General features: G+C 28.1%; 2 protein-coding genes across 7 annotated transcripts; both read left to right on the top strand.

Moving 5' to 3' along the window:
- The first annotated feature begins 1,077 nt into the window (after nt 1–1,077).
- Nucleotides 1,078–6,325, top strand: LOC105255277. The gene is made up of 2 exons (XM_011264460.2): nt 1,078–1,283; nt 5,945–6,325. The coding sequence occupies exons 1-2, from the start codon at nt 1,146–1,148 to the stop codon at nt 6,308–6,310; spliced, it is 504 nt and encodes a 167-aa protein (XP_011262762.1). The 5' UTR covers nt 1,078–1,145; the 3' UTR covers nt 6,311–6,325.
- On the top strand, nt 2,264–19,382 carry LOC105255275 (NPC1-like intracellular cholesterol transporter 1). Of its 6 annotated transcripts, none has more exons than XM_011264454.2 (10): nt 2,264–2,367; nt 14,061–14,167; nt 14,246–14,492; nt 14,622–14,698; nt 14,992–15,439; nt 15,970–16,212; nt 16,304–16,606; nt 17,141–17,708; nt 17,931–18,413; nt 18,991–19,382. In XM_011264454.2, exons 2-10 carry the CDS (start codon nt 14,067–14,069, stop codon nt 19,359–19,361), a joined length of 2,841 nt encoding a protein of 946 aa, XP_011262756.1. In that variant the 5' UTR covers nt 2,264–2,367; nt 14,061–14,066; the 3' UTR covers nt 19,362–19,382. The 6 variants fall into 6 exon arrangements, with proteins under 6 accessions (XP_011262756.1, XP_011262757.1, XP_025267642.1 ...); XM_011264455.3 differs by lacking the exon at nt 2,264–2,367 and adding an exon at nt 9,717–10,011; XM_025411857.1 differs by lacking the exon at nt 2,264–2,367 and adding an exon at nt 12,717–12,927 and having other exon boundaries at nt 14,029–14,167.
- The last annotated feature ends 3,927 nt before the right edge of the window (nt 19,383–23,309 follow it).

Consider the following 23,309-nt stretch of genomic DNA (forward strand, 5'->3'; position numbering starts at 1 on the left):
GTAATTTTCAAAACTTTTCCTTTTATAAGTATCCTTATTATTGTGATTCTAGTTATATACATTGTTTTTGATGGTTTAATTGTAAGAAAGAAACTGCTTGTTTAAAAGGATAGATCTTATCCAACTAATCCGATTAACCAACAAAATCCTTTTGTTTTTAAGATCAAGCTTTGCGAGATTTCAAAGCTATTTATGCTTTTGTTGAATTCTCTTAAACTGAACTGATGAAAATATCACTTATTAAAGTAGTGATATTAAAAAGAATATTTCGTTGATTTACAATAAAAATATTTATAATTTATTTCTCCATCTTATGTCTTATGTGAAATTTCACTGAAAAATCAGTAATAATCATATATATATTTAGAAGATGTAGTTTTGAAAACTTTTTTTTATATTTTTTTAATTTCTATTTTTTGAGGAGCTATTACATATATATATCTGAAATAAAATATTAATATTGGAATTCAAGATTATATATTACATTTATGTTATATTTTTATCATATATATATATATGACAATTTTTTTACTCTTTAATATGTGATATAAATTTATAAAAAACGAATAAAATTCTTATTCAAATTTCTTAATCAAATTTCATTTTTCTTCAACAAAATGTATTGCTATAAATTTATTTTAGTATGTAATATTCTAATAAAAGACTTTTAAAATATTATTGATTGGAATCGTTATTACAAACTAATTTTTTCAATAAGAGAGATTTGCAGTATTATATTTTTAACTTATAACTGAGACTATTAATGAATATGCGCGATTATTAGTGAGTATTGATATTTTTCTAATGATAACACTGATTCTATTAGATAATACTTTCTATCAATTAAGAGAAGATAAGCCATACATTTTTATTAGCATAATGTTGTAATTAATTGAACTGATTAAAAATTTAAATATTTTTAATGATTTATATGATTTATATTTTAATTCAAAATACGTATCTCGATATCTGGTAAAAATGCTTACGTTTAAATTTTTCCGCTCGCTTGCTTCGCGTCGGGTTACCCATTGCCTCATGCATTTGGTTTGCTAATGAAGAACCGGTTCAGATAAGAATGAACGGTTAACGTGTTTTTCCTACGGTCGTTCAGAGAACGTTAAGCAAATAAGATTGAGACAGAAACAATGTTAGCGAATGCTACTGGAAATGAAACGAAAAGTTATGAGCTATGGTGGTCTATATACGCTTGGTGGTCGTGTGTGCTTGTACTGAAGATGATGTTGTTGACTTGGTTTACTGGACAAATACGAGTTAGGGAACAGGTAAAATTTTCAAACATTCAAACTATACTTATATTCATTTGTGATTAAATTCAATTTTTGCGGTTTATGCCTGATTCTCTAAGAAAGTCTAGATGGTCTAGAGAACTAATTATCAGCACAAAATAGAGCATATTTTTATATGCATATTTTTATTCATTTTACTCATTATGTTTAATGCAATTGTTTTATATATATATTGTGTATATTCTATATGGATATATACATATATCAGAATATATATCTTAGAATTATTTCGTAAGCATTAAAATGAACATAGTTTTAATTAACTTTTTCTAAATATTTTCAGGTAAATATTGAAAAAAATAAAAAAATAAATTGTCTTTGTTCATAAAAAGTGATACCAAATGATATAGTACTTTAATATTTGTATAAAGATTAAAAACTAGTTTTGAATACATATATAATGAATAAATTGATTAATTTTTTGTATTTTCATTGCTCTACTCTTATATATATATATACAGGGTGTCCCAGTTATCTTCCGTCATCTTTCAAAGACAGATTCCTGGGATCATCTGAAGACGATTTTTCCTCAATGAAAATGTCGAGGCATTAATAATTTTCGAATTATAAGTAATTGAAAATAACGGTTTTATAAGTAATTGAAAATAACGGTTTTTCATAAACTAAGCTTTGTAGAAATAAAATATTAACGAAACCATATTCTTCGATTAATTTTAAATAGAGTTTACTTTAGTTGAGTTTTAATTTAAGGCTTAATTGCAAAGATATATGATGACAAAAATCGGGAACATGCAAAAAATGATGGCCTTCATCATTTTCACTGAGAAAAAATCGTCAAATAGCTCAAACAAGTTTCTCGATTAATATATATAAGATAAATACTTAATTTCCATATCAATTGAACCGATCCGTATGATGTTGTCATTGATTTTAATAATCACGGACATTGCTTCAATGACAATGATTGAGATAAAATTTCTAATAACAGACTCGTGTAACTCTCGTTAGCGTGCACACAATTATTGAGACTGTTTCAAATACGTTACGCGCGCCGATTATTTCGACCCCTAAATTGATCACGTGATCGTTTCAGCCCAGGGTGAGTAACTTAAATTTTATCTGCATTAGATCGAACTAGATGCTTTTCCGATGTATATGAACATAGGTTCGTTCTTTTTTATTCTTGATTGACTTTTCGTCTCTTCTCTCTTTCTCTCCAACTTCTAAATAATACATATATAAATCTATCTCCTTTTTAGTGTGCACGTTAGAAACTTTAAGAATAAAAAAAAATATACCTTATATATGTATATTCGGCTTCGATCTATTTTTAGCAAAGTGTAAAAAACTATAGAAAAGGAACTTCAATAAAATATTTTCACTGAGGAAAAATCGTCTTCAAATGATTCCAGGAATCTGTCTTTGAAAGATGACGGAAGATAACTGGGACATCCTGTATGTGTGTGTATGTATATATATATATATATATATATATATATATATATATATAAGAGCAGAGCAATAAACATACATCAAAAAATTAATCAATTTATTTATTATATATGTATTCAAAATTAGTTTTTAATCTTTATACGAAGATTAAAGTACTATATCATTTGATATCACTTTTTATAAATAAAGATAATTTATTTTATTTTTTTCAATATTTACCTGAAAAGATTTAGAAAAAGTTAATTAAAACTATGTTCATTTTAATGCTTACGAAATAACTCTAATATATATATATATATATATATATATATATATATATATATATATATATACATATATATATATATATATATAATATCATGTATTGCTGTAGTTCTAATATATATATATATATATATATATATATATATATATATATAATATCATGTATTGCTGTAGTTCTAAAAAAAAAAAAAATATATATATATATATATATATATTTTAGAACTACAGCAATACATGAACTATTTAACATATTTTAAAATAGATATATAAGAATATAAAATAGATATATAAGAAATGTTAAATCAATTACACAATCAAATCAAATATAACACGGCATTAAATAACAACATATAAATGTTTAATTAAAACAGATTGACACAAATTATAAGTAACGTATATATAAGATACGTATAATTATAAGATACGTGTATAATATTATTTTTTATATGCTATTGCATTTTTAATTATATATTTTTATAGTTTTTGATTTTTGAATGTGTCTCATCTTCTTTAATATGATATATGAAAATGATAAAGTGCAGTAATATATCAAATGTCAAACAAATTTATTATACTTATGAAACTAATAAAATTTATTTATTAATTGGACGCTTTATTTTGCAATTGTTAGCGTTTATTGGAAGAGATTTCTTTTCACATAGGAATATAAATTGATTGTAAAATTACAATCGTGTATATTAATTGGTCTCACTTTCGATTCGATATTTTCAACATTATTTATATATGCATAATATAATATCGCCATTTAACAATCAAGAAACTTTACTCGACATTGTCGATGATTGTTAATACTATGATAATCATGAAAATTAACATCCTCGTCCGATCAAATTTCGATATTTCCAGTGTCTGTTAATAACATGATAATTATGAATTTACTTCCGATACAAAATATACTTCATATAATATGTTTGTAGAGCAGTTAAATATGTAATAATATTAGAATAAATACAAATTATGAGTATCAAAAACTGTAATTAATTATAATTAATGGATGGATGGGACATATGGATTAACATTACAATAAACATGACAATTTAATTAACATATAATAACTATAAACGCTACCTATTACTCGATACTTTCGAATTTTAAATCCGCAATACAAATGGTATGACTTTATCTATTTTGTAAACAGTTGTTGGTTGACAGCTAATTATTGTCCTGTATGTTAATTGTTCACTAATTCATACAGATTCGAAAGTCTCAATATATCATTGTAATAGTGATTTAATCAAAAATTAATTTTTATTTTAGATCATATTATTATTCGACTATTCTTCTATAAAATATATTATTAAAAGAAAAATAAATATTCTAAATTATGATATTATTATTCAGCTATTTTATAAAATATATTATTATTAAAAAAAAGAAATATGAATTCTAGTTAATATAAATTGAACGCAATTTATTATGCAGAAATTTTTTGAAGAATAGAGAAAAAAATAAGGAAAATAGTAGTTAATTATACTTGCTATTAATACTTTAATCACGCAACAATAATACTTTATTCTTGATATTTATTCACATGCTATATTTGCATTTAGTGGTTTTCTGTGAAACACAGAACAATGTGTCAATAAATCTTGAAGATATCTCAACAAAAAAAAAAACAAAACAAATATGTCAACTAATCCCGAAGATACACAAGATCGTACATTATTAAATATCAACATAATTCGAGTTAATAAAATATGCAGTATATCATCACATTACACACTGAGGTTTCAATTTTTATTTAAACGAAAATAAAATTTAAATATATATTTATATTTTTTTGGAATTATTTGCTTTAAACATAAAATAAAAAAAAGTAAAGTAAACGAAAGTATTTAAATCTTACATATATATCTGGGGAAAAAAGATTTATATATAATTTTATATATAATTATATCTAATATAATTATGTATAATAAGATCTATTATTATTTATGTTATTATATAAAAATATTTTTATAAATTAATATTGAGTTAATTTGAGCAAAATTATGTTAGATTCTCTTTTCCAAGTAATATATTCGAATGATGATGGCATATATATAATATAAAAAAATATTATGTGCTTAATAAAGAAATGTATTGATGTATTGATACATAGATAAATTATATATATATATATATATATATATATATATATATATATGTATGTATGTATACATGTAACGATTTTCAATCATTCTTCAAATAATATTAATAAAAATTTATTATAAAAAATTATTATAAAATTATTATAAAAAATTTTCTTTCATTATTTAAGAGTACTTACAAATCATTATTATTAAATTTTAATGCAATAGTGGCAAATTTTTCTTTTAAATTAATTAAACATACGTACACATAAAGTAGCAAAACAGAATGTTAAATTAAATCATAATTCTCTTTCAAAAATTATAAAATACAACGAAAGTCTATGCTAAAATTTCAATTAGCTTTTGAATTATTATCTCGATATAGGAATCTGGCATATATCTAGATTGGAATGTAAATTAAATCAGTTTCGGAAAATTTGAAATTAAACTTTGCTATAATCTAAAAATAGATCTTTTTCTCAAATGTAGTATTTTATCATGTATGACATATATAAAATAAAAAATGAAAGAACAACTTGTGTGTACGAAATAAAAGCTTTCAAGCGCGCACAGTCAATTAAAATCTTTTTCTTTTGTGGTAAAACTCTCGGTAGAATGACAAATGGGACATTTTTGTTCCAGATAAATTTTCACATTCGTTGTTCTGTCAATCTCGCGTCTCTCACGCGCCATGTATTTTTTTTTTATTAAAATATTATGTAAAAATGTTATATAAAAATCATTGTAGAAATATGATAAATAAATCTGATTTTTATATATTAATAAGAAAAAGTATTCATTATATGAGTTAATTAAAATTATGTTCCAATCTAATTGCTTTTATGTGTAATTTTATTTGTTACGTAGGTGATCCATAGTGAAGAAGACAGAATGTGGATGAAAGAAAAATCAAGCATAATTTTATGTCCAACTGGCGATGGTCATCCTGATGTGAGTCGCATACGGAGCGCTCATCGAAAAGATCTCGAGACGGTTCTTCCTTTTATAATTTTTACGCCGCTTTGGTTAAATGTCGAAACATGTAATTCTATGGTAAAGATTTTAATACCAGGTTTCGCATTAATCAGTATTTTATATACTTTGGTGCATATGCAACTTCTACAAATGTCTCCTCTTTGGAAGCATTATTCATCTATGATTTTATATTGCATTTTAATTTATATATGCACAATAATTGCAGTGAGATACACTGCAATTATTGTGCATATATAAATTAAACGACTTGTAAACGACTAAATAAATTTAGTTTTTATAATTATCAAAAATTTTAATATAATCTTCGACACGATTTCTTATGCAAATTTTACTCATGATTCTATTAGGCCGCAATAATGAATTTAAATATATGATGAATTAATTTCTTGTGAAAGATGTAAAATCGAAATCTCTATTTATGTCAAATTTATATTATTTTGAATTTTTCAATTACAGATTTTATCGATTATGACTATTACTATTCCAAAATTGATTTAGTTAAAAACAAGAGATGAAGAGATTTTTATGATATTAATTATGTTATAAAATAATTTTTGTAGATTAGTATAAGATATTTTATTACAAGCATATTTTATCGCAAGATTTATATTTTGAAAGAAAAAAATATGTAATTGATTAAATCATACATAATTATATGCGTAATTACTATGTGACACTTTTGATAAGACAAATATTTTCATTATTTTTTGTCATTTATTCCTTATTACTTCTTTAACAATACCTAATTGCATGACGAACAAAATTTATATAATTGTGAATCTCAATTAACTACCAAATAAAGATTTTATTTTACTATTCTATTTATTTGATTTTCATATTTTATATATTTTAGAAATTAATATAATGATTTATTCAATGAAATTACGTGTGCTCAATTTCTTAAGTTGCTTATAGAGATATCATTACTTTTTGTTATATATTTTAATTAATGTTATGTAATTAGATAATTTGCGATTTGATGGAAGTTCGATTAGATAACGATTAGATAAATTTAGTTTTTATAATTATCAGAAATTTTAACAAATCTTCGACACGATTTCTTATGCAAATTTTATTCACGATTCTATTAGGCCGCAATAATGAATTTAAATATATGATGAAATTTCTTGTGAAATTTAAATATATGATGAAATTTCTTGTGAAATTTAAATATATGATGAAATTTCTTGTGAAAGATGTAAAATCGAAATCTCTATTTATGTCAAATTAATATTATTTTGAATTTTTCAATTACAGATTTTATCGATTATGACAAATATTTGTACATTAATTTTTAAAAGATACTAAGCAATCGCATGTGATGAGTTTGAACTAAAAATTGTACATTCTCTTAAATATACTTTCTATTATATTTTACTAAATTATTTTTTTTTATTCATTTTTGTGACTCCCCTCTTTCTCTTTTTCCTATTCTCCCTTTTTTCAATTCAATCTTGTTTAATCTGTGAAAGAATTAATGTATTATCTACAACTCTAATGTAAAAACTAAGCTAGTATGATTTAAAGATTAAAAAAACACAGATTATACTTATAACACAATTTTTTTCATGTCTAGCGCTCAGCAATTTTTTGTTAAAACTTGGAATTTTAGTCAATGATTGTAGCGAAGTAATCCGATAAGATATAACTGCTGGTCTCCGCGATAAAATTCTTCTGTCATAAATAAAAATCAATAATCAATAACCAGCTATATAAATATACATTTGTTTTGATATCTACGTAAGTTCATAGATCAATTATTTTTAAAAATAGATAAGATAATATAAAAATATCCCCTTTAATAAACTAAATATCTTTCTAATAATAAGTATAAATCTAAATACTGAATATAAAATAACTAAAATTGATATTTTCCTTAAAAAAAATTTGATTATATAAAAAAATAATATTTGTTTTATGTAAATCGCGTATAATGCGTAATATTTATTTTAAATAAAATTTATGTATAAATATATATAAATAAATTTAATTTATTTTAAATCCAAATTCTTTTTATCCAAATAAAAAGTATAAAAATGTGTATTAATATCTCATTATACATGTATTTTGCTATTAGTAAAAATAAAATGTTATGGCGATTAACCGAAAGTCATATTGTCATTAATTTTCTGTCTATAAAAATAATGCAACACAATTTATAAAATTCCTCTTGCGAAAGATAAGAATATAAAATAATAAAAATAATCAGGAATATTACATACAAGTAGTCATATGTGTAGAATCAGTGTTTTATTAAATTAAAATTCGGTATAAAATATATATATATAACAGGCTATACGAGACAAAAACGAGACAAAAATTCATAGAACTCTCTTTCCCTCATGCTCAATATCTATCGCACTGTCTTTTCTGTCCTTACTTCTCGCACACTCGATACATTCTCGCTCGCGCGTTTCTCCTTATACTCTCCTTGCTCGCACATGTAACGTGTGTTTCGTTATTCGGTATCGATTGTTGGTATCGACCAATAATAACGAAACACACGTTACACGTGATAGTAGTATAAGTGATAGGAGAGTATAAGGAGAGACGCGCGACAACCGACCGCTAAATCCAACATCCTACATATGTGTTGTGATTATATAATGGATCAATTATTTCTAAAAAATTCTAAAAAAAAGAGCTATTATGTTGTTTTACATTTAATATGTTGTATGTTTTACATATGCAATTTACATATGTAATATTTTTATGGTATAATGTAAAGTTCTTGATTTTGAAAAAAACAACTCTTATTAAATAGATAATTATAGTAGTTTCTCAGTCTCTGTCAACGGCAATTCAATCAAGACTGACTTGATGATAAGTCGCTAAAGCGCAATTTTTTTTTAAAGCTTTTTCCTTTATTTAATATATTTACATTTTATAGATATATATGACATTTATATTTGCGAAAAAAAATATTTTTGAAACAGAAAAGTCGCTCGACTTCTACAATATAATTAGAATTTTTAGATAATTACATAAAATTTGTATATTTGCTCGTAAATGTAATTCAAAGAACAATATGTAATTATTCGATCAGATTCGAAAGTCACGTCTTTTCAGAACTTTCTTGACTTTTCTGTTTGCCACGAAAATCCAACCGCTTTTGTCAACTCGAGTTTTTCTTTCGCGAAAGAAATGTATGTTATAAACATTTCCATACAGAACAGAATATTGCAACAATATTATTACTATTGCTATAATATTATAATACTAATATTTCAACAACATTGCAATATTGTCACAAAATTGCTGCAATGTTCTGTGCGTATATTATAATAAATATATTATAATAAAGTATATTATAATAAAGCTAACAAGTCATTGAAATAAAAATAGTACACGGGCCCGACCGCACGATTTTGTAATCAGCTGATTGTCAATCAGCCACTCGAAAAGCTATGCTCACGGCACTGCTGGATTGTATATAAACTGGAATGTGAATTAAATAGCCTTTGGCAAGGCAAGAGAGAACATTCGTCAAGACTAGGTATTCTCACTTTGATTTTTAGATCTGCTTATCCAAGATGTGCGCATGTGTAAAGATGCGTATCACTTAGAGGGAGACACTTAATCTTGAAAATCTATCTATCTCAAGCTCGATATTCGTTTATATATTTAGCATAGCAGTTCCCATTCCAGTCAGATAGTTCAGTGTAGCAATATTGTGATAATCGACGCGTTATCAGCGGCCTATTTTATACGTGGCGCTCTTTAGGCCACTGGTCACCGCTAAATCATGAAAATTATTTGCAAAAAAACCTCTTAATCGCAACGTAAAAGATTGGAAAGAAATGTTACGCAATCTCGCAAAAATTTCTGCACGCGCCGCAAGAAAACCGCTTTTGTAAAACCGCTTAGTTATTAATTCGCGCTCGCACTTTCAACGCTTTCAGTTCTTTTTGATTATTAGAAAGGAAGTGAATTATTAAGTAAATATATTTCTATGGAAATCTGTGATGTCTGAAAAACTTAAAAATCAAACTAAAAAATTGCGTGTGTCCAAATTTCTTTTGTGCGCGTTTTCTCACTTTGTTGCTATGTAAAATCGCGTTCATCCGCGAACAATTTTCTACTTGTACTCTCTAAAAGTGAATTATCATCTCTGAATATTATCTCTTCACTGAAAAAAACAGTAAATAGTCACTGATTACAAGCAATTATAAATACAATATTGTAAATCAGTGATAATACACTGATTCACTTTTAGAGAGTAATGTGTGGCTGTAATGTGGTTAAAATATCCAAATATCTTTTCTATAATAATAAATATAATAATAAATATTATTGTTATAATTTTATGTATATCTTTTCTATAATAATAAATATTATTGTTATAATTTTATTTTTTTAAATAAATATTAAATAATAATATATATAAATAATAATATAAATTAAATAATAAATATTAATAAAAAGTTTTTTATAAATAGTTTTTTTTAATTATCTTTTTTTTTAAATTAAATTCGTTTTTTCTAAATCTTTTTTTAAATTAAATTATCTTTCTCAGAGAGTTAATTATGTCTTAAATATTATAAAATCAAAGTGAAAAAGATAAGAGATTGCTTGTTTTTCAATATGTGATACACAACTTTAAATTAAAAATTGCGATGATTATCCTACAGTATATTTATACTCTTTATTTAATTGCATTAAACAGTAGTAAAACATTTGATATTTTGTTCGCATATTAATCTTATTTATTAATTGTAACCAAAAAAAATGAATTTAACGTTTTCCTATAGTAATAAAACACACAAAATAATATTATATGTGACACAGAATTTTTTAAATATTTTATACACAAAAAATTATAACACTTTACTTTCCAAATCATATTACCATTAATGTTATTGTTCATATGATTTTTCTACATGTAATATTAGATTGAAGTACGGGCATGTAAATAAAAATGAATTATTTATTTATCATTAATCATGTGAAAATACAAATTATAGAAAACCGTTAATAACAAATAGTCATATGCAGGTAGCGAAAGTAGCGATATGTCGCACATAATATACCACCAAATGTGATCTCATATGACATTATCATTAATATTAACATTCTGCATAATGTGAGAAAACAATAATATTTTATTATGTATCTCGTCGCGTACGCTATGAAGAAACATAATGAGTACATATTCCTCGGGAAAAACAATAGTTTATATCCAATTATATATAATTGTGTAGATATATAATTATATATGATTGTGTAGATATTATATATATATATATATATATATATATATATATAATTATTATTTATATAAAAAATTATATCAAGATATTTATATAACTCCGTTGAATGCAAAATCATACTCGGAAAAAAAAAGTCTAATAAAAAAAGTATAATTCTGCATAATTTATAAAAAGATTGTGATATAATGACGTATAAATGATAATATAAATATATCTTATATACAGAGTGAATCATTTTAAGATATCCACCTCAATAATTTTCTTATTTTTGATTGTAGAAACAAATATTTCAGACAAAAGTTATTTGACTCGAAGAAGGACATAAGTCATTGAATAATTTTTTGAATGTCATATGAAGATTACCTTTAATTTTTTAAACGGAATTCTCTATTTTTTATTACTTATTCTTATAACTTATCTCGAGAGCTTTCTAAAACACTATAATAAAATATTTTTTCATTGAGTACTTTTCGAGTTATGAGGCTTGAAATAATTTCTTAATTTTATATAAAACATAAAATATCTAGTAAAATATTCATTTTTCGATTATCTTACCTTAATATTTTTATATACAAAATAATGAGAAGAATCAATTGGTGAAGAAAATACATAACATAATTGAATCCTCTCATTCTGTTGTACATAAAAGTATTAAGAAAAGATAATCGAAAAATGAATATTTTACTGGATATTTTATGATTTATGTAAAATTAAGAAATTACTTCAAGTCTCATAACTCGAAAAATACTCAATGAAAAAATACTTTATTATAGTGTTTGGGAAAGCTCTCGAAATAAGCTAGAAGTATAAGCAATAAAAAATAGAGGGTTCCGTTTAAAAAATTAAAGATGACCTTCATGTGATTTTCAAACGACTGTCTAAAGTCAAATAATTGCCACTATCTTATGCCCCCCTTGAAATCATAAAACTTTTATCTGAAACATTTTTTTGAAAAACCTTTCCTTTTCGAGATTTGCGTATATATATATATATATATATATATATATATATATATATATATATATATATATATATGTATATATACAGAGTGTCCCAAAACTCATAATCAATCTTTCAAAGACAGATTCCTGGGATCATCTAAAGACGATTATTTTTCCTCAACGAAAATGTCGAGGCACTAATAATTTTCGAATTATAAGTGATTGGAAATAAGGGATTTTTCGTAAACTAAGCTTTGTAGAAATAAAATATTAACAAAACCACATTCTTCGATTAATTTTAAATAGAGTTTACTTTAGTTGAGTTTTAATTTAAGGCTTAATTGCAAAGATATATGATGACAAAAATCGGGAACATGCAAAAAATGATGGCCTTCATTTTTACTGAGAAAAAATCGTCAAATAGCTCAAACAAGTTTCTCGATAATATATACAAGATAAATACTTAATTAATACTAATATATATAAGATAAGTACTTAATTTCCATATAAATTGAACCGGTCCGTATGATGTCACTGATTTTAATAATCACGGACGTTGCTTCGATGACAACGATTGAGATAAAATTTCTAACAACAGACTCGTGTAACTCTCGTTAACGTGCACACAATTACTGTTTCAAAAACGTTACGCGCGCCGATTATTTCGATCCCTAAATTGATCACGTGATCGTTTCAGCCCAGGGTAAGTAACTTAAATTTTATCTGCATTAGATCGAACTAGGTGCTTTTCCGATGTATATGAACATAGGTTCGTTCTTTTTTATTCTTGATTGACTTTTCGTCTCTTCTCTCTTTCTCTCCAACTTCTAAATAATACATATATAAATCTATCTCCTTTTTAGTGTGCACGTTAGAAACTTTAAGAATAAAAAAAAATATACCTTATATATGTATATTCGGCTTCGATCTATTTTTAGCAAAGTGTAAAAAACTATAGAAAAGGAACTTCAATAAAATATATAAGCATATTTCTTTAGAAAGAAATACAAATTTTGTTTCAAATATTATTAAAGCGAAAGAGTCAAGAAAAAATATATTTTTCAGTTATTATTAAGTGTATTCCGATTGAATGAGAATCATGCCGCGATTGACAGGTTGAACAGAAGTAATATATCGTCAGATGGGCTGCGTTCCAAAATTCACTGCCACTACTGAAAATCTATAGCTTACGTTACTTATACTATAGATTTTCAGTACTAGCAGTGAATTTTGGAACACAGCCATAATAAACAGCAATTATGTTCGGATAAAAGATCGTTTTATTCGATAGAATTGTTTATGTTTGAATGAGAGATATAAATGCAAATCCAGAACAAGAGATCAAAGGTTCCTAGTCAGTCTTAGTGTAGAAGAGTGCAAATGGTTTATACCCACAAAAAGTCGTTGCATAATGAAAGAGTTATTATGCAAGTTTTTATTTCAAACGATCTTTATCTGTGACACGGACGGATATTTATCTGTGACATTTAATAACCTTTTATAATTAGCAATGTAACTCGATAAAAAACTGGAACTGATCATGTACCGCTATTTAATGAGGTTATAATGTGAAATCAAATGCGTCTGATATAAAATGATGCGTAATAAAATTACTTGATTATTACGCAAAATTTACTATAATAATTAATGCACAATCATTCTATCGTCATATGCACATCTATATTACCTGCTCAGGCTATGCACATCTATATTACCTGCTCAGGAAAATAGAATATAAATGCATCTGCATAAAGTAGCCTCTCTTGTACAAGCATAGTCATTAGATTTTTTTATGCAATTATAGTATCATTGTTATTGTCCTTTATTATGACTAAGGAAATAATGGAGCTGCACGAGAATCGTGCTAAAGAGCAATTGTATCATAAATTTTGGCATAACATACCAGAACGCTTATCTAAGGGGGTGGAACATTTTTTCTATCGGTAAACTTTGATCTTAAAGTCAAAAAATTAATCTACATATACAATATTTAATAACAGAATGCTTTTATCTTGATATAGGCTGGGAATGCGTGTCGCTCAAAATCCATACAACTGGTTATTAGGATGTTCTATTGTAATATTACTCTGTCTCTCTGGATTGTTTCGTTTTCGACAGGAGAAAAATCCTGTGAAGCTTTGGTCTTCGCCAGACTCTGACTTTGCATTAGATACTGAATGGCTAATGTCACATATTAAAGAGGGTTTACGAATCCAAACATTTATTTTGACTGGTGACAATGTCTTAGAACAAGAAGCGCTTATTAGGGTAAATATATAATGCGATACTTTTTTTTATAATTTTCAATTATATATGAGATGTTAATAATTACAGAAATGAAAAATTAATTAATAGTACTCTTTTCAATAATTACAAAATATATTTTTTATATTGCAGTTAAATGAAATAACTAAACAAATAATCTCTATTCAAACACCAATTGAGAAGATTTCTTGGACCGATGTTTGTATGAAGTAGGTATAACGGATATGAAATTTAAATAATTACATTAAAACTCTGTATATTTTGATAAATATTATAGCATTTTATATATTAATATTATAGTATTAAACTTATATAAATTGAGACTTTAATCCAAAAGATTTATTTACTTAATAATTATATTAATTAATTTCATAAAAATATCTCATTTTATTTTTCATTATTATAACAAAAAGGGGATTTTTGTGTATTAAATTTGTATTAAATATGTATTTATTTGCAAGAAAAAAAATTATAGTATTAATATACAAATTTTTATTCATAGGATTCCTTCCATTGCTGGCTATACGCATAGAACAAAAAGAGAAGATCCTCTTTCAGGAGATGATTTTTTTGACGATGATGTTACTTCAAGAATTAATCAAACTTCGTTTGAACCTGCTATTCATGCTGATATTAAATTCTATTGCGACGTAATTAATAGCCTGCCTAAGACTTGCCTTATGTTCAGTATTTTAGACATATGGAATTTTGATAGTGCTAAAATTAAACAAGATTCTACAGAAGAAATTATTAAAAAGATAAATACAATAAAACTCAGTCCTACATTGGGTCATTCCATGAATTTCAGTGAACTTCTTGGAGGCATAACTTTGGATGAAAAAGGTAGAATTATTGCAGCAACAGCTATAAAGACGCAATTGATGGTTCACATTAAATATCTCGATGTGGACATGGATAAAAGTGGAAACAACGCGGGAACTGCTGATTGGGTAAGATGAATTTAGATTAAGCTAAATCATGTATTTATTAATAAATATCTTAATGCTGAATGAATATCATTTACAAAATCTTAAACTTTACTATAAATTAAGCTATATCTAATTGTTTTAGAAAAAGAAAAAAATTAAATTAAATAAAAGAAACAAAAAAGAAATATTTAAACTAAATCGAAAAGAATTAGGCTCGGAAATATTTAAATTTTATGATATGTTATTTATATATGATTTAGTTTTTATATTAATTTTATCTGATTTATAAGAATAGAGATAATTTGACAGAAAGTTAATTAATATAAAATATAATATCAAGATGTGATTATAAAGATTATGATTATGATTTATATTTTTATTCTTATTTATATTTTATTATTAATTCATAAACTTTCATTTTTGTTGTTCAATATTAAAAATATTTGATCAATTTTTATAGACTTATAAAATAACATAAGTAAATTTAAGATTTTATAGACTTATAAAATAACATAAGTAAATTTATAATCAAAGTCGATCATTTTACATAGGCAACATTCGAGGTATTAACTTGGGAATCAGCTTTTCTGGAATTTACTAAAAAGCTTTCAAACAAATTGCAAAATGAGAGAAATAATAACTCGTTGGAATTTTATTATGAAGCAGGCCGAAGTTATGGAGATCTTAGCGGGACAACTATGTTTCAAGACATAGATAAATTGAGTTTAGGAGTTTCATTAATGTTCCTATATGTTTTGGCAATACTTTCGAAATATAATTGGGTGGAATTGCGGGTATGTGTTCTAATATAATTATTATATGAGTATAATACAAATTTTCTTCTAATTTGATGATTTATTGGAATTGTCTCTCTTTTACCCGCAGTTTCTTCTTACTAGTGTTGGGCTTTTCTGTGTGGGCACTGCATTTTTACTTGCAGTAGGAATATGCTCTTTAATTGGCATCCCATACGGTCCAATACATACATCTTTGCCGTTTTTACTTTTAGGTCTTGGAGTAGATGATATTTTTGTATTTCATGCATATTGGAAACAATTACACACTGATGAATTAATGTTAAGTAAATCACTGACAGAAAGGATCGGACTTACGTTAGGTCGTTCCGGTTCTGCTATTACTATTACTTCGTTTACCGACATCGTGGCTTTCCTTATTGGTGCTACTACAGTATGTATAGAGTTCATTATAACATGCAGAAGAATGCATAATATTTATCATAATTTGATTGATTTATGAATTTAATGATTTCTAACACTTACAATCGATTTTAAATAAAAGAATTATTAATTATTATTAATCAAGAAAGATAAATATTCTTAATTGAATAATGTGATGAGTCTTTCGCATAATTTTGTAATAAAATACTAAAGTATGATTTTGAATAACAATGTCCTGGGTAATAATTTTTTATCATATAATATATTTTCTTACAAAAATATCTTCTTCTTTTATGTATAATATTTACTTTTTTCTATTTTTACCCAAAAACATAGATTAATGATCTCTCTCTTTTTTTATTTGACTGAAATAAATTTTTTCAACTTCAATATATACATTAATATGTACAATTATACATTAATACATACAATTGTCAAGTTCCTTGATTTATATCATGCATTTTTCGCTTTTACGTAAAAATAATTATGAAAAAACCAGCTTCTTTTCTACATAACGTTTTTATATAATGCTCTTTTTTTTTAGGTATTACCTTCACTTCGATCATTTTGCATCTATGCTGCGATGGGCATATTGATAACATATTTATTCCAAATTACATTTTTCATTGCTTATTTTACCATAGACTCCAGAAGAATAGAACAAAAAAGAAATGGGATATTACCATGTATCGTGCATGAAAACTTTACGCCCAAGATATCGGATCCAAGCAATGCATTCTCCTGGAAATTTATACATGTTTTGTACCATCGTGCAATATTAACTACGCCCGGCAAAATTATTATAATAATAATTACATTGATAATGATATCGATAAGTATCGCGGGCTCGATCCATTTGAAACAGGGATTTGATCCAGCATTATTGGTGCCGAAAGGATCATACTTAGATCAGTTCACAATTATAAACGATCAAAAATACTCCGATCAAGGATATGAAGCTTTCGTTCTTATGGGAGACAACATTGATTATTCCTCTGAATTCTCTAAGATAATATCTCTAACAGAACGCTTAGAGAATGCATCTTTTATTCAAAATATAGAACCTTGGCCAATTAAATTTGCAAAATTTGTGTCGACGTTCTATAACATAGGTTATTTATAACATTGATAACATTGTTTGAATTTTAGAAGTAGCAAAATATAAATATTTTATTTTAATTTTGAAAAAATTTAAAAAAATGAAAATTATTATTTATATTTATATAAAAGACTATCTATTTACAAAGATTTTAGCTACTCTTAAAAGACATAATTTGTTTATTAATTAATCGCATACTTTAAAATAATTAGAAAACGTTTTGTTTTTATTTTAGATTTAAAAACCACGAAAATTACAGATGATAATTTTCACCACTATTTGTCGAAATTTCTTGTTAGCGGAACTGGTGGTAAATATCAGAGAAATTTTCTTTTCAATGAAACTTTCACATGTGGTAAAAACGCTCCACGAATCATAGCAACAACCATTGACTTTAAATACAAACGATTTGGGAGTCCCTCCCAATGGATTCCAGCAATGGATGATAGTAAACAGTTGGTGAGTGAAGCGAAAATTGAGGGTTACGCCACAGTGTGGAGCGTAATATTTGGACCCTGGACCTCCGATAAAATGATCACTCAAGAAGTATCACGAAATCTGTTATTGGCGTTAATTTGTGTCATGAGTACCACAGCAGTACTTATTGCTGAAGTTCAGACTTGTATTTGGATTTTACTAAGTGTACTTCTTACACTGCTAAATGTTTGTGGCTTTATGACTTTTTGGGGACAACCAATAAACATGATCTCTAGCATTAGTAAGTACATTTTTTGTTTAATCGTAATTCTTTTGCTTCAATATTTTATTATAAAAGATAAAAACATCTGTAAATATAATCAAAGAAAAAATTATTTGATGAAATCAAAGAAAATGTGCTTTATAACGAAAAATTTTATTTTTACTGTAATATGTCAATTTTATAAATTTTATAAAAATATTAAGTAAATTCTTTGTAAATGTATTTATTTATGAAAACGTCATTATCACTACCATTTCGATAAAAGCTTTTTGTTTAGGAATTAAAAGGGATACTTATATTGCAAAATTATCCTTATAAAAAAAAGATGAATCCTTATAAAAAAATATCTGCAAAGAGAGAATAACTAAGAACAAACTTATCAATTTTCGTTATCTTATCATTATATTATCGGCATAAAATTAGAGTATCATTATATATTAGTGCATATTTCAATTATTTTTATCAACACATGCGAATAATTCCCGAGTAGTCACTCTTGAGCAATTTCTCTTTTCAATGTTGTTCAAAACGAATATCTTCGGCTGTCGATTGGCTAGTTTCATGCCGACTATCTCAATAAGAATCCTTTGTGCAGGTCTCCAGCTGGCTATCGGTTTAAGCGTGGATTATGCCGCGCACGTCGCACATGCTTTCTTGCATACAGAATTACGAAAGGATGACGATGATGCTCCTCGTACAACCCGGGCATTGATCGCAGTCAGACATATCGGGGCAGCAGTTGCATACGGCGCGGGATCGACATTGTTTGCCGTAATAATGCTAGGATTCTCGAAGTCCTACGTGTTCATAGCCTTTTTTAGGATATTCTTGCTAATGATCTTGTTGGGACTCTGGCATGGATTGATAGTGTTACCTGTAGTGTTGAGTATTATTGGGCCACCAAGTTTACGCGTGGCTGAACAACCGCAGCCAATGTCCGTCTCTGTAGTTGACGATGAAGATTAAAACGGAGATACGGATAGTTTGTTCAAGCGTCCTCGTTCTTTATCAATAATATTTATTTTTGGTTCAATAAACATACAAAATTATTACACTATCCGTACTAGTAATCACACATTTATACAAAAATAATAATTAATAATAATAATAATACGTCAGATAACTTAAAAATGATATATTTATCGATTTATATATTTATATATTAAGATTATACAAAAATTAAGAAATAAAAAAAAAACAAGTACAAAATAATGTAGCAAGATTGATATAGATTTATTATCAATTATCATCGATCAGAAAGGAACATGACTATTATAAACGTAACGTAATCATGTTTTGCTGCATGCGTTTATCCTCCATGTATAATCGTAATTAATATTTATGACGTAAAAATGAGCGGCGAGGGAGCGACCTCGGGATTGATTGGCGAACTCCCTCCGCTGCCTCTCTCAGTCTTGCACAGTCCATCTGACATTCGCCCGGTCTCTCATTCACTCGACCCCGTCCTCTTTGTCTCTTCTTCCAACTCGATCCTTTTTACCCCTCTCAGCCCCGGTCAGACGAATCCGTGGAATGACAGTGAGAGGGGACGGAGTACGCATACGCGGCTCGAACAAGACACACAGAGAGGCAGGGACATAGTGGATACACGCAGATACTCATACATTCGCTCGCACATCAGCGTACACCGGAAACATTCTCGGAGGCGCGCACTCCATACTCAATTATACGACGGTAGTTAGACTGCCGGGGCAGCAAGCCACGCACGAACGATACGGTGATTAAAGTTATTACACATCTTCTTAGTTAAGTCGAATTTTACAAATCGGGATTCGTACATTTCATAATTGATTGAGGAACCATCGATACAATAATAATAATCATAATAATATTTACTTAGCAAAATGTGCCGATCGGTAATTGTGGCGAATGACGCGTGATGTGAGCACAGTTAGTCGTGTTAAAAAGACGGGACATCGGGGTATTTGGAAGAAGGGATTGAAGGGAGGAGGGGAATCGGGAGATGGAGAAACGCCGAGGATTCTCACAATATAGTATACACGGCCGGGGGGGGGGGGGGGGACATGGGGACATACAGATATGGGAGAGAGGCGGGATTCGAGGATGACGGTGGACCATGAAGAAGTCTCGCACGTCTGCTCACCAGGGTTTCAAGGTTCACACGCACTTAGAGGGGGAGGGGTACACCGTGGGAAAGACACTCAGGGCAGACAGACACCGACATAGAGACTAGGCTACCGACTATACGTTAATATCTATCTAAACGTGTAATTAGCGTACGCACCGCGTACACATTCGCGTACGCAAACGTTCTCTCTCCGCCCGCCTTTTTCTTTTCTTTTTTTCTTTTTTTTGCGTACAAATCGGTCGCGGGAGGCGCGTGAGAAAAGCGCTCTCGCTATGTTTCGTTTTTTCTTTTCTCTTTTTTATTTCTCCCTCTCTCGGTTCTTCTCTTTATTATTGTTTTATTATAATCAGCGATCGCGTCGTAGTCGTGTTCCTCTTTCTTTCTTTCTCTCGTTTTTATTTTTTTTAATAGTAAATGCTATGTAGTCTTTATTACTCAAGCTTATGCCCAAAAATCTACCAGAGGCACTTTGGGTTTATTAGTACCATTTGAAGTCGGCGTGCGCGGGGGAGGGTACCGCACGCCCCGTCCTCCTGCGCGGAACAGCGGGCGAACGACGAGCATATGTTCGCGTCTCATCCTCGAGAGAGAAACCGTCATTAGTCGCAATTATAATTTCTCACCTCTTGTTGTGTCGCGCAATTATTACCCTGTCTGGCGATGTGTCTTCGCCACCGCGTAGATTCCACCGTCTGTCTCCTTTCCACCGACATTCTACCCCGCCCTCCCCCCAATTCCTCTTCCGTGAGCCTACCCCAACGATTCCGTATCTCTTTTTTTACGCTTTCTTATACCTTTCCACCACGGTCTTCCGATGTTTTTTGAGCAATAAATACTTTCTCCACGTACAACTGCACATTGAATTGACGCACAGGACACACGCACACGTGCATACACGTCGGACAGTCATTCAGCTTCACCAGCCGCACGCATTGACAGAACGTTTACTTTAAACGCGAGAGTCGCAAACTCGAAATAAGCTCGTCGCGCGAGAAACATCATAGTCTCGAGTAATTTCTTAAAGCTCCTCACACTTGGAAAAATATATAAAACCATCAGATCATAGAATCAGATCGATACACAGAGAAAAATATCATTCCATTGCCAAGAAAAGCGATTACTCAGTTTATTTTTCTTTTTTTTAAGTAATAGTTTTCTTCAACAAAGAATTCTTGATAATAATCTTAAAATATTCTTGATAATAAAATCTTAAAATATACTCAACACAAGCGTTAGAAAATCTCATTATCATGTATTCGAAAGAAGAATTGATTTTCTCCTCAAGAATATTGTAAAGTTGTATCAAAGAAAAATCAAACTTACTTTACGTCAATTTTTGTAGTAAGCAAACCAAATTTTTGTTTTAATTTAATATTCTTGACTAAAATATTGCACTTACTAAAATTCAGAATATATTAATGTATTCAAAATATATCAAAATATATCAAAATATTAATGTATTCAAAATATATCAAAATATATTCAATTAAATTTAATGCTTGTGGTAAACTTATGATATATTTGCGGATATACAAACTTATGATATACTTAAAATAAATAATATTTACTCGAATAACAGTATACATTTTTCTCCGTGTAGATTCTATAAATCACGATATCATAGATTTTATAAATCGACGAAGAACATAATTGATCCGGCAACTTTGTTCATCGAGATAGCGGTAATAAAAATCGAGAATAAAAATAAAAAATAACATATATAATATGTGGTCTTCTTTTTATGCGATAGTAATGCAATGCTTTCGGCTCTCGATCAAACACACGCCCATTCACGCGGCTCACTTTCACGCACACCAATATGGTTACATCCACAGAGTTAATTACGCTTTTAATTAATGATTATCAATTCAATATCAATTCAATATCAATGTATTACAATCAGACAATACTCAACAGTGATCGTTATTCATTATATATTACAATAATTAAGAGTGACAACAATATGACGACGGAGGCGTTGAAGCATTACAAGGGAGAAAGGGGGGAAGGAGATAGATAGAGAGAAAGATTAAAAGTGGCATGAATCATAGGAGGATGAAGGAAGAGGGCGAGGTTCGATAGTGGACATGTTACAACTAGTATCAGAAAAGAGGGAGAGAAAGAGATAGTGAGAGGCATACGAATGAGGCAGGAAGAGGATCAAGTTATCAATGATTATGGAATAGCGACGATGACATCGGTGATGGATGCACGACGATAGGAATGAACGATTAAATGGCGAAAATGGAACGATGAGTTGCGGAGACTAAGGAGGGGAAGCACGCACACTCAACACAACCGTCACATCGAGCTGGCCTCGCGCGTGGCCATAGTCCATAGATTAATTACCTACTAACTAGTACACAGTCTGTCTCCGTTGCGCGGATGACTCTTTTTTTTTCCTTCCTCCTTCCTTCCTTCCTTTCCTCCTTCCTTCCTTCACGAGCGCCGTGTAAGTATACGTAATACACCACGTTAAATACGCGCGTGCGCGCGGTATAGCGCTGCCGAGCTATGGAGCGAGCGACAGCGCGCTTATAAGCGTGTGAGCGAATGAGATTTCCTTACATCTCGGTTTGTGTGATAAAATTATGGCAAAATACTCGACGCGGGATACCGCCCTACTGCTCGCACGCGCGCCTCCTCGGATACTAGATATACGCACACGCACACACAGGCATGCTTGCGCCAGTATAAAGTGTATATATGTACACATATACATACGACATACCATCCATATATGTATATATATATATATATATATATATATATATACATATATATATATATATATATATATAATA

The sequence above is a fragment of the Camponotus floridanus genome, unplaced genomic scaffold (genome assembly GCF_003227725.1).
Source record: "Camponotus floridanus strain SB8 unplaced genomic scaffold, Cflo_v7.5 scaffold44, whole genome shotgun sequence".
Lineage (NCBI taxonomy): Eukaryota > Metazoa > Arthropoda > Insecta > Hymenoptera > Formicidae > Camponotus > Camponotus floridanus.

Coding starts and splice junctions, on each gene's coding strand:
- LOC105255277 (XM_011264460.2), top strand. CDS start 1,146: ATGTTAGCGAATGCTACTGGAAATGAAACGAAAAGTTATGAGCTATGG. Junction 1,284..5,944: donor AAATACGAGTTAGGGAACAG/GTAAAATTTTCA, acceptor TTTGTTACGTAG/GTGATCCATAGTGAAGAAGA.
- LOC105255275 (XM_025411857.1), top strand. CDS start 14,052: ATGACTAAGGAAATAATGGAGCTGCACGAGAATCGTGCTAAAGAGCAA. Junction 15,440..15,969: donor ACGCGGGAACTGCTGATTGG/GTAAGATGAATT, acceptor CATTTTACATAG/GCAACATTCGAGGTATTAAC. Junction 17,709..17,930: donor GTCGACGTTCTATAACATAG/GTTATTTATAAC, acceptor TTTTTATTTTAG/ATTTAAAAACCACGAAAATT.